This window comes from Myotis nattereri (assembly GCF_964212035.1).
Source record: "Myotis nattereri genome assembly, chromosome: 10".
Lineage (NCBI taxonomy): Eukaryota > Metazoa > Chordata > Mammalia > Chiroptera > Vespertilionidae > Myotis > Myotis nattereri.
In genome coordinates, this window is record NC_138085.1 from 46,347,337 (window position 1) to 46,360,029 (window position 12,693).

The 12,693-nt window shown below is 37.4% G+C and overlaps 1 protein-coding gene across 3 annotated transcripts in view; it reads left to right on the top strand.

The window, feature by feature from the left end:
• Positions 1-12,693, top strand: part of RAB1A (RAB1A, member RAS oncogene family) — a 39,569-nt gene that overhangs the window by 17,836 nt on the left and 9,040 nt on the right. For all 3 annotated transcript variants that reach the window (XM_081101121.1, XM_081101122.1, XM_081101120.1), the window contains exons 2-3: positions 1,825-1,897; positions 8,209-8,304. In XM_081101121.1, coding sequence (XP_080957247.1) covers positions 1,825-1,897; positions 8,209-8,304 — 169 coding nt within the window. The remainder of the gene's footprint in view (positions 1-1,824; positions 1,898-8,208; positions 8,305-12,693) is intronic.

Sequence of the window (12,693 nt, forward strand, 5' to 3'; positions counted from 1 at the left end):
GCTAAAGTCAGTCAGAAACTGTATTGCCCAATAAAAGTTGTATGGTATTATGTATTAATCATTTATTAAGGGTAAAATTTTACAATCATTAGCTTCCCCCCCTTTTTCATTAGGATGTCAAACTGAAAAGGCTGTTAGTTATTTAGTTCATCCTGTGCTTCAATTCCCTTCTTAATTACTTGTTTAAAGCTTATTTCTTTCTGTGAACTTTATTTTGCTGCTGATTAGAGCACTTTGGATCCCCCCCCCCCCCCCCCCCGCCTTTCCTTGAGATATAATTAGGGACAATAAGTGTACTTTGGTAACTTGGTATAACCAAAAAGATATGTTTTAAGTAACACATATCATGGTAAGCCTGGATAATAATGAATATTCAAAAAAATAATCACTGTTAAAAGTTTTACATCTTGCTTACATGTAAATGTGATAATTGTAATCCTAATTTAAATTGTGAACGATACTTGGGTTTCACCTTACATAGGTAGCATTTTTTAAAAACAAAATCACAAAGAACAAAATTGAAACTCATGTCTTCTAAAATAATAAACTGTAAATTCTGGATCGTTTTTAACCAGGGGTCCTCAAACTACGGCCCGCGGGCCACATGCAAATACAAATATTGTATTTGTTCCCGTTTTGTTTTTTTACTTCAGAATAAGATATGTGCAGTGTGCATAGGAATTTGTTCATAGTTTTTTTTTAAACTATAGTCTGGCCCTCCAACGGTCTGAGGGACAGTGAACTGGCCCCCTATTTAAAAAGTTTGAGGACCCCTGGTTTTTAACCTTTTGAAATTGCTTAATAGAACTGGTCAGAATTAGGAAGGATCTGTGAGGAGTTCCTTTGGAAACCATGGGCAGATAGTCTGTTGTCTTCAGATTCATAGAGGAATCTCTGGGGATGGTCTTTGAGTCAGGCCTGGCAATGGTCCATGTACATAAACAGAGCCTAGCTTTCAATGTTTTCTGAAGAATGCTTTAATACAAGCTTAGAATGTTCCTCAAGTTGTGTGTTTTCATAAAACAGCCTTTTATTTTTAATTTATTTTTATTGATTTCAGAGAGAAAGGGAGAAGGAGAGATAGATAGAATCATCAGTGATGAGAGAGAATCATTGATTGCCTGCCTCCTGCATGTCCCCCACTGGGGATCAAGCCCAAAACCCAAGCATCTGCCCTTACCAGGAATCGAACCGTAACCACCTGATTCATAGGTTTACGCTCAACCACTGAGCCACGCTGGCTAGGCAAACAGCCTTGGATTTTACCACATCTTTAGTTTAAAATATTTATCATATAGGGTTACCAGAAGTTAAATGGTCCTTTTTTTTTTTTTTTTAAAGGTAGAACTTCCAGGTAGATGCTAGGGAAGGATCATAAACGCCCCTTGGAAAATTGCTATGAAAAAATGATTTGATCTTGGAATTAGGAGGAGAGATTTGTTTTACTGGCAAGAGCAATGGAAAGTTAACTCTGTATCCTAATAATGTAAAGGGAGTGGTATTTATCTAGCATAGTTCTTTGGGCTCTCCAAGAAAGCATATCACTTATGTTTTATTTCATTCTTTCCTTGGAAGTAGTTCACTGATCTCAGATCATTGGTGACATTGCTTATTTTACTTTTAGATAATTCTGTCCTGTGTAGTGATTCATCAAAAGAGCTTCTGCTGTTGGTTGCAATTTTGGCTTCTCTTGAGCTATTCATAGGCTTTTCAAGAGCTGTAGTCTCCTTCAGTGAGCTGTTAATTATTCTTGGTATATTTTTGTTGCAGAATTTACAATACAATATGCCTTTTATTAATGTGATTTTTTTTTCCTTTTTGCAGTGATTACTTATTCAAGTTGCTTCTGATTGGAGACTCTGGAGTTGGAAAGTCCTGCCTCCTTCTTAGGTTTGCAGTAAGTTGAAATTGAAATGCCTTTAAAGAAATTAATGCTGTGTACATTTTCTAGGTAGACAAAAGATTAAGCTGTTTTATTCACAATAAACTAAATCTTCCAGAATTTATATATTAAAGCAGGGGTCCTCAAACTATGGCCCGCGGGCCACATGCAACCCACCGAAAACATTTATCTGGCCCGCCGTGTATTTTTGCTGCTGCTGTGTGCATAGGAATTTGTTCATAATCTTTTTTTAAACTATAGTCCGGCCCTCCAACGGTCTGAGGGACAGTGAACTGGCCCCCTGTTTAAAAAGTTTGAGGACCCCTGTATTAAAGTCTTCGACACCCCTAGTGATACCTTTGAGTCTTAAATAAAAGAAATGCTGTTGTTCTTAAAAGAAACTCAGCAAAGTGTGGTTTATAAAATCAGAGTTGATAGTCTTGGTAGAGGTCAAACAATGTTTCATTCCAACTTGGGTGGTAAGGGAAGGGGAAAATAGTTGGCCTGTGTTGAAAGCAACTTGATGGAAAACAACTTTTCAAGTAAAAGTTTAGCAAAAGAAAAAGAAAAAGCAGGCCTGGCACATTTTGACAATGGTGCTCTATATGCTGAAATTTATCAACAGATAAGTGACTTTCAACCTAATGAATTCACAGCTTCCTTTATAGTATTTATCAACTGCCTTCGAATTTAGCGTATTTTCTGTCTCATTATATCTTTGGTTCTCAGAGTGTGGACTAAAGGCCCTTGGGGATTATCAAGACCCTCCCAGTGGGTTGTCCATGAGAACAAAACTATTGTCTTAATAATACTAAGCTGTTAGTACAGACAGTCCTCGGCTTACGTCGCCATCTCCCATTTATTTATAAAAAAAAAGTTCCATTATTTCGATGTATGTACATATGTGCTTTATGTTTTTTATTATTTATTTACCACAAGTAAAGGTCAGTAATTGTTATCTTTCTTTTAAATTTACTGTTTCACTTCATTACTGCTGTGCATGTGCTCGATGTGAGTGACGTAGATGCTTATGTAGGTGGGTTCTGACTTATGGCGAAAATCGCATTACTTTGCACTGTAGGAATGGATCTCTGATGTAACCCGAGGACCTACTGTATTTACTAAGTAAATAATTACTTAGTACTAAAATAAATAAATACATTAATAAATAAATTGCCTTTTTCACTGTGTTGATATTTGCTCTGACGATGCAAAAGCAATGGTAGGGTAAAACTGCTGGTGCATTAACACAGCATATCAAGGCAAAGCTAAGCCCCAGACTCTATTCATGCTCATTGTATTCACTTCTATTCACTACAGGGGGAAAAAACCATTTTCACTAAAGAGTGTCTTTGATAAAACAGTAAAAATGATTATTCTAAAAATCTTGTTCCTTGAGTATTTTTTAAATATGTTGTGAAAAAATGAGGAATATGCATAAAACACTTTGTCTAGTTGTCTCAAGGAAAAGAAAAGCAATTTTTTTTTAACTTGAAAGAACAACTGATAGACAAACTATAGTTATGAAAAATTGGGTATTGGCAGACATTTTCTCAAATGAACTGAGATTGTCATTTAAAGGAAAATATTTGGCAGCATTCGCTGCCTTTAATAAAATTCAAACTTTAAAAGAAAATTGGAATTTTAGAAAACTTATAATTCACCACTAAGAGCTTGGCAGCATCTCAAAAAATAAATATGACCTTTTTTGGTAAGATAAATGTTGATATTAATGTCATTAAAAATAATTACATTATAAAAAATGAAATCATGGAAGTACTCGAATAACACATAGGTGATTCTTTAATATGTGTGAAAGAGTATTCTGATAAAAAAATTAGAAAAGATTGTTAAATTTGATTGCATTAAAATTAATGTGAAACATAAAAACAAATGGTACTAGCAAGAAAAATATGAGGAAGGGATGATATTGTCAGTATATAAAGCACACTTACACATTAATAAGAAAATATGCTTGTCCTAATAGAAATATGGGCAAATACATGAGTAGGCAGTTCACAAAAGAAGAGATACAAATTAAATATGAACAAATGTTCAATTTTATTTGTAATTAAAGGCTTAAAATTAGATTTTACTTAATTTTTATTAAATTGGCAAATACTAAAATTGATAATAGTTCCTAGTATTAAATCAGCAATTCTTGGTAGATGGGAGGAACTGGTGTATCTCTTTTTTTAATATGTATTTATTTTTATTGATTTTAGAGAGAGAAAATCATTGATCTGCTGCCTCTTGTACACCTCCCATTGGGGATCAAGCCTGAAACTCAGGCATTGCCCTGACCAGGAATCACACCAGGACCTCCTGGTTCATAGGTCAATCCTCAACCACTGAGCTGTGCCAACTGGGCAGAAATGGTATCTTTTGATGAAAGTGGCTATATAGTCTGAGAATTTCGTGTTTCAAAGAAAATCCTCTTTGAAATGCCTATTGATCTAAGTTACAGGTTTTCAGTACTACCTACACAGTAAAATCACCCAGGAGCATTTATAAAAAAATACTGATTTCTGGATCCCCAAAATAGATACCAGGCCCAAAAGATATTGTAAAGAAATGTATAGTAAGCTATGGGAGCACAGAGGAAAGGATCTCTTAACTATTGGCTGAGGAATTGAATGTTTGGACAGTTAGTATTGCCTGGGCTCAAAATTGAAGCGTGAGTCAAAATTGCCATGTGATCCAGGGGCTGGGGTATGCAGAAATGGAAAACTGAGAATTTGAACAGAAGGAAGAGCATGTGCAGTGGCTCAGCCATGCAAATAGGAGTCATTTAGGGGTTTATATGAATTCTAGCAAAGCATTTATAAGTATTTCTAACAAAACACCTGACATGTAGAAGTGCTAAGTGAATGTTTATTCATTTTGTTCTCTATCCACTTTCTACAGTGCCTGTTACTTATTAGATATGTAATTAAAAATAAATAATTTCAAAATGAATATCTAGTGATGAGGAGCATTTTGTCAAATTGCAGTCAATGCTTTTAAATGTATTCTTTTACCCAATGGTTCTGCATGTGCACAAGTGTGAATCTATGAGGAGAATAAGTCCCTTAGAACTCCCTCCCTCTGATCACATTTTATAATTTAAAAAGATATTCTTATTGATTTTTTTTTAAGAGAGAGAGAGAGAGACAGAGAGACAGAGAGACAGAGAGAGACAGAGAGACATTGATGTGAGAGCACATCATCCATCAGCTGCCTCCTTTCAAGTTCCATACCCAGGATTCAGCCTGCAACCTTTTGGTGTATGGGATGAAGCTTAACCAGTTGAGGACAGCAGCCAGGGCTACAGTTTTCTCTAGAGTTTTGTGTGTTTTTTTTAACCCTATGTATGGTCACATTCTGCATTATCAAGAGTTTCTCACACTCTCATTTTCCCCTTTTTGTTGGAGTGTTGTAATGCAGATCTCAAGTGTTGTCTCCCTCTGTGTCAGCGATTCTCAACCTGTGGGTCGCAACCCCTTTGGCTGTCGAATGACCCTTTCACAGGGGTCGCCTAAGACCATCCTGCATATCAGATATTTACATTACGATTCATAACGGTAGCAACATTACAGTTATGAAGTAGCAACGAAAATAATTTTATGGTTGGGTCACAACATGAGGAACTGTATTTAAAGGGCCAGAAGGTTGAGAACCACTGCTCTACGTACTTTTGTATGAATTTCCAAAAACGACATTTTCATATCAAATAACATTGCCATTGTTAACTTAGAAAATAAATCTCCCCGATTGTCTCAGAAGTATTGGCATTATGGTTGATTTGAATTAGTATTCATTCTTGGTCCACACATGGTTCCATCCATACATGGTCCCATTTAGTTATTTTGCTGCTTAGTCTCTTAACCTAGTTTTCCCAACCTCCTCTTTTTTTCATTTTATTTATTTTTTAATTGATTTCAGAGAGGAAGTGAGAGGGGGGAGAAAGATAGAAACCTTAGTGATGAGAGAGAACCACCAGTCGGCTGCCTCCTGCATGCCCCCAACTGGGGATCGACACCACAACCCAGGCATGTGCCCCTGACCGGAATTGAACCCGGGACCTTTCAGTCTGCAGACCAATGCTCTATCCACTGAGCCAAACCAGTTAGGCCCAACCTCCTCTTTTTTATGTGTTTTTCTTGTCATTTACTTTTTTTCAGAAACCAAGGAAGTTTTCCTATAGATCGTTCAGTATTTTAGATTTGTCACTTTGCTTCCTTGTGGTGTCTTTAAACTTGTTCAAATTCCTCATGTTTCTGTAATTGGAAGTAAACCCCCAGAGCTGTGTTATCCTTATGGTATCTACTAGCCCCATGCAGCTATTTAAATGGAAACCAATTAAAATTGAATAAAATTAAAAACTCAGTTCCTTTTACTCAGTTGCCACTTGGGGCTAGTGGCTACTGTATTAGCTAGCTCAGCTTATAGAAACTCCATCATCAAAGGAAGTTCTGTTTGATAATGTTACTTTTAATAGTTTTAGTAAATAGTTTTATCTATTCTTCCATCCTAGTCCCCTTATCTATCCTTTGATTAGATTTAGGACCATCTTTTTTGTCAGAATACTTAAGTGGTACTTTGTGCTTGCTAAGATGGTTCAGTGGGTTTAGGTGTTGATAGCTTGATCTCTCCATGTATCTTTTCACAAGCATTAAGAGTTTTGTTTCCATTCAAAACAGATAACTTGAGAAAAACAGGTACAATTTTTAAAGTTTAACATTGGGTTAAACATTGTTCACATAAAAGCTTATACACAAATGTTCATAGCATTATTTATAATAGCCAAAAGTAGAAACAACCAGATGTCCATCAACTGATGAGTGCATAAACAAAATGTGGCATATCCATACAATACACACTGAGTGGCCAGATTATTATGACCACCCCATCAGTACTTCATTGACACTTCCAAAAGTACTGAATATTGAAAACTTCCTAAGAAAATACTCTCAATGCTTTATTATTATTATTATTTGCATAACTAATTCACTTCATTGTACTGATGGGATGGTCATAATAATCTGGCCTGTCATAATAATCTGGCCACTCAGTGTATATTATTCAGCCATAAAAAAGGAATGATGTATGCCCAGCCAGGTGTGGCTCAGTGATTGAGGGTAGACCCAGGAAGCAAGAGGTCACCAGTTCGATTCCTGATCAGGGCATATGCCCAGGTTGCGGGCTCGATCCCCAGTAGGGGGCGTGCAGGAGGCAGCCAATCAATGATTCTCTCTCATCATTGATGTTTCTATCTCCCTCTCCCTCTCCCTTCCTCCCTGAAATCAATACAAATATATTTTTTTAAAAAAGGAATGAAGAAGAACTAATACATGGTATAATATGGATGAACCTGGAAAACTTTATGCTAAGTTAAAGAAGCTAACACGAAAGGCCACATACTGTATGATTCCAATCTTATGAAATGTTCAGAATAGGCAAATCCATAAAAACATAAAGTAGATTAGTGGTTTCCAGGGCCTAGGGGAAGAGAAGGAAATGGAGAGTGACTGCTACTAGGTACAGAGTTTCATCACAGGATGATGAAAATGTTCTGGAGTTAAATAATGGTGTAGGTTGCAAAACCCTGTGAATATACTAAACAAAACCATTGAACTGTACACTTTATTTTTTAAAAAATATCTTTAATTGATTTTTTTACAGAGAGGAAGGGAGAGGGATAGAGAGTTAGAAACATCAATGAGAGAGAAACATCGATCAGCTGCCTCCTGCACGCTCCCTACTGGGGATGTGCCCACAACCAAGGTACATGCCCTTGACCGAACTCGAACCTGGGACCCTTGAGTCCGCAGGCTGACACTCTATCCAATGAGCCAAACCGGTTAGGGCTGAACTGTACATTTTAAAAGAATAAATTTTATATTGTGAGAATTTGAAAAAGTCATAACTAGGAAATAAAATTGATTTCTAAAAAATCCAGAAGAGGAGAGTGACATGGTCATTAATTTGTGGTGAATAAGTGGGATTTGTGGGTAGGGAGGAGCTAGAGTTTCACTGATTAGCAATTAGGAAAATTATTCATCATTGAAAATATAAAACCTTTTCCTATGTAACATATGTAAATAATTTGCCAAGAAATGTGTGAAAAAATTAAAGAATAGTTATTGAACAAAATATTAAGAAAAACCTGTTAAATAGTGCTTTTAATCAAAACATGAAGTAAATACTGGAGCAGGATGGAGTGGTTGTTCTCAACATGTTATACCTTTTAACCTTATCAACTTTGTATATAAAAGTTAGCACTGTTTTCTTATTTACTCTAGTATTGAACATTAATTTTAATCATGAACTATTTTTCTCTTCAGGATGATACATATACAGAAAGTTACATCAGCACTATTGGTGTGGATTTCAAAATAAGAACTATAGAATTAGATGGGAAAACGATCAAGCTTCAAATAGTAAGTAATTTTTGAACTAGAAATTTTTGAAAAAAAATTATTTTGATAAATTTAGAATATTATTTATTTTTTTAATATTTAACAAAATTAAATTTGAAGTATTTTAAGCATCATGCATCCATAATAGAGTGGTAGAATAAGAATTGTTCAGATTAAAAATGACTTGTCTAAGATTATCTTCCTCATTGAATTTCCTCTTCATAAAGCAGAGAAATACATGTTTTAAGTCAAACTTGTTCTTTTTCTTGTGCTTTTATCAGTGGGGTCTAAGTTGAACTTTACCTTGTCTTATAGCAAAAGTATGTTGAGCATTTTGTCTATGTCTTTTTCTGTGTTGAGTACTATGGAACATGAAAAGAAACCTAGGGAGCGGTTCTTCATATGTGGCTTAATTGAGTACAGTTGACCCTTGAACAATGTGTTAACTGTGCAGACCCACTTATACACCGATTTTTTCCCAGTTGACTCATGCAGCTCATTTGACCTAGGCAGTTCAAACCCAGATTGTTCAAGGGTCATCTGGTGGTTGGGAATCCACACGTGTGGAGGACAGACTTAAGTTATTGGCGAATTTTTGCACTGATGGTTGGCATCTCTAACTTCTGGGTTATTCAAGGGTCACCTGTATTTTTTTTATTTCTGTTGTATTTATTACGTAGTATTTACCAACTCTTAGAAACAGGATTTTATCTGAAAGGAACTTAGCTTTTCTAATTTGTTGCATAACTCAGAAATTGATGCTGATTTAATTATTTGCCTATAGTTCGTAGCAGAACCAAGTGGCCCATAGCTCTGCCTTCAATATTTTGTGTCCTTGTTCCATCCTAGTCCCCTTATCTATCCTTACAACCCCAACCCCAAATTAAAAGTAGGCAATTGTAGTAGTTCAATTATTATCACTTCAATATGAGTCTGGGACGATCAGTGTGGACATATCTGTGGTCTTTAAAAATAATCTCTGGATATCTTTTAGAGCTGGCTATTAGTATTAAGTAACATAGAAAACTAGTGACTGTTCTTTTTTATGGAATTGGTAATACACTGAACTGGGAATTCTGGATTTGGAGTCAGAAAACTTGGATTTGATATCTTCATTCTGGTATTTACTAGTTATAGAGTTATGGGTTTAACTTTAGCCTTTTTCCTGAGACTGTTTCTTATATCCAAAATGAATGTGAAAATACTTGATTTATGAACAAATAAGGTAATTGTGAGAACCAAATCTGGTAGCTTTGTGTATGTGTATACAATAATGTATGTGAAAGCCCTTTGTAAACTTTTGGGCAGTACAGTAGTCCCCCCTTAGTCTAAGACCCCCAGGGGATGTCTGAAACCACAGATAGTATAGAACCCTATATATACTGTTTTTTCCCTATGCTATATACACACACCTATGATAAAGTTTATAAATAAGGCACAGTATGATATTAATAATCTATAATAATAAATCTATAATAATGAAAGCATAATATGCTAATTAGACTGGACGTCCTTCCGGACAAAGTCGGGGCTGTGAGGGAAGCCTGGGTCCCAGGTGCCAGAGGGAAGCCAGTGCCGGCAGCCGGGGAAAGGAAGGCCTACTCTGGCACAACTTTCGTGCATTGGGCCTTTAGTATACTATATAATAAAAGGCTAATATGCAAATAGACCGAACAGCGGAACAACCAGTCGCTATGATGTGCGCTGACCACCAGGGGGCTCATGCAGAACATGGCGGGTGTTGGCCAGGGCGTGGTGGTGGAGCAGGTTAGTGGAAGTGCCAGACTAAGGCGGAGCGCCGATCGCTGTCATCAGGGTGAGCCTCTGGTGGTTACTGAAAATTCTTTGTTCCCACCTACCACGGTCCCGCCAGTCACTCACACCTGCTGCCAGCGCTGGCCCTGCTTGCACCCACAGCTGGCGCCAGAGCCATTGCTCACATCCACTGCTGGTGCCCGGGCGCCGGTCCCAATCACTTAGCGCCATCAGTGCATGCGAGTGGCTGCTGCCAGCCCTGATCTCCCCTGAGGGCTTCTCCATCTCCCCCTGCTCCTGAGGGGTGATAGGAGCAGCAGCCACCACTCACACCTGCTGATGGTGCCGGCCCGGTGTCCACCTGCTGCTGGCACCGGCCACAATTGCTCTGCGCCACCGTCAGCGCATGGGAGCTGTGGCAGCAGAAGCGGGGTTGCCAGCAGACAGGGGACCGGGGGACATGGTGGGAGGGGCCGGGCAGGGGCACAGAGGATGGGCCGAGACCCGCCCCTGTACCTACCGCAGCCTCTCGGCACCCCCACAGTTCCTTTCAAGGTGCATGAATTCGTACACTGGGCCCCTAGTACTATAGTAAGAGGTATGTGAATGTGGTCTCTCAAGATGATACAGTGCCTACGTGATGAAGTGAGTTAGATATGCTGAATGAAGGGGATGATTCAGGTCAGGGGTAGGACTGAGTGTAATGATGCAAGATTTCTGGCACAGCTCAGAACAGCATGCAATTTAAAACTCCGGAATTATTTCTGGAATTTCCATTTAAAGTTTTTTTAACCACGGTTGTCTGCTGGTATCTGAAACCGTGGATAAAGGAGGGACTATTGTATACAAATGTTACTGAAGATATGACATTTTTCCAGAGAGGTAATATTTTTTTAGTTCCTCCCTTATATGACTCTGATGAGGGGGAAAAAGGTACATTAAAAAAGAACTGTTGGTTTTGCTATAAGTTAACACACTTGGCATTCCAAATTAGGACTTGCAAGGATATAATTTTCTGAGTGTGTGTGAAATACTTTAAACCAGCCTTCCATATTGATCCCCCCCAATTATATGTAGAACTTTATACTTGGCACCACCTAAAGTAAGAGGCATGTTTCAGAAAGCTGCACCCAACCTTCTTAACTACTGATGTGAAATGGTTGTATGTGTGATTATTGGTCTCCATAAGGTTTGAATATATATTTGTGAAACATTCATATAGTGCTACCTTCTTGTGGCTGGAATGGTTCATAATAGGTCATTCTTTGAGTCTTTCTTTGTCTTTGGGAGTAATTTCCTTTCCCTATTTGAACATTTTTGGGAAGCTCGCCAGTTTTTCAAATAAGCTAGTTCCATTTGTAAATAACCTCTAATTGTTAACTCTTTATGTTGAGCTGAAGCCAGTTTCCGTTCACTTCTAGCTCTTATTCCTCTGCCTTTTGGAGCTTCCTGAATGAGATTAATTTCTTTTCTGTTGGCACCTGCCTTTATTTTATTGCCCTTTATTTTTATTTTATAATCTTTATTTTTTTAAAAAATTTTATTTTTTAATTACATTTGACATATAATGTATTATATTAGTTTCAGGTGTACAACCAGTGATTACACAAATAATTTGCTAAGTGATTATCCAGATAAATCTTGTACCCATCTTATACCATAGTTACTAGAATATTATTGATTATATCCTTTTTGCTGTACTTTACATCCCCATGACTATTCTTAACTATCAATTTGTACTTACTAATAATCCCTTCCCCTTTTTGACCCATCCCCCCAACCCCCCTCCCATCTGGCAAACATCAAAATGTTTTGTCTATGAGTCTGTTTCTGCTCTGCTTGTTTATTTTGTTTTTTAGATGTTGACAGATATGTATTTATTGCCATTTTATTGTTCATATTTTTAATCTTTTTTTTCTTCTCTTTTTTAAAGAAGATCCTTTAACATTTCATGCAATACTGGTTTGGTGGTGATGAACTTTAGCTTTTTCTTGTCTGGGATGCCCTGTATTCTTTGATTCTCAATGGTAGCTTTATTGGGTAGAGTAATATTGGTTGTAGGTCCTTCCTTTTCATCACTTTGAATATTTCTTGCCAATTCCTTCTGGCTTGGAAAGTTTCTGTTGAGAAACCAGCAGATATTCTTATGGGAGCTCCCTTGTAGTTACCTGCTTTTTTCTTGCTGCCTTTTTATTGAATTCAGAGAGGAAGGAAGAGGGAGAGAGATACAGAGACATCAGTGATGTGAGATAATTAATTGGCTGCCTCCTGCATCCCCTACTGGTGATCAAGCCCACAACCTGGGCATGTGCCCTGAACGGAAATCAAACATGACCTCCTGGTTCATAGGTTGTGCTCAACCACTGAGCCACACCAGTTGGACTTTTCTTCCTTCTTTTAAGATTCTCTTTGTCTTTAACCTTTTGTATTTTAATTATGTGTCTTGGTATGAGCCTCTTTGGGTTCATCTTGTTTGGGACTTTCTGTACTTTCTGGATTTGTATGTCTATTTCCTTCACCAGGTTAGGGAAATTTTCTGTCACCATGTTTTCACATAGGTTTTCAATTTCTTGCTCTCTCTCTTCTTCCAGCACCCCCATGATGCAAATGTTGGTATGCTTGAAGTTGTTCAGAGGCTCCTTACACTATCTTTTT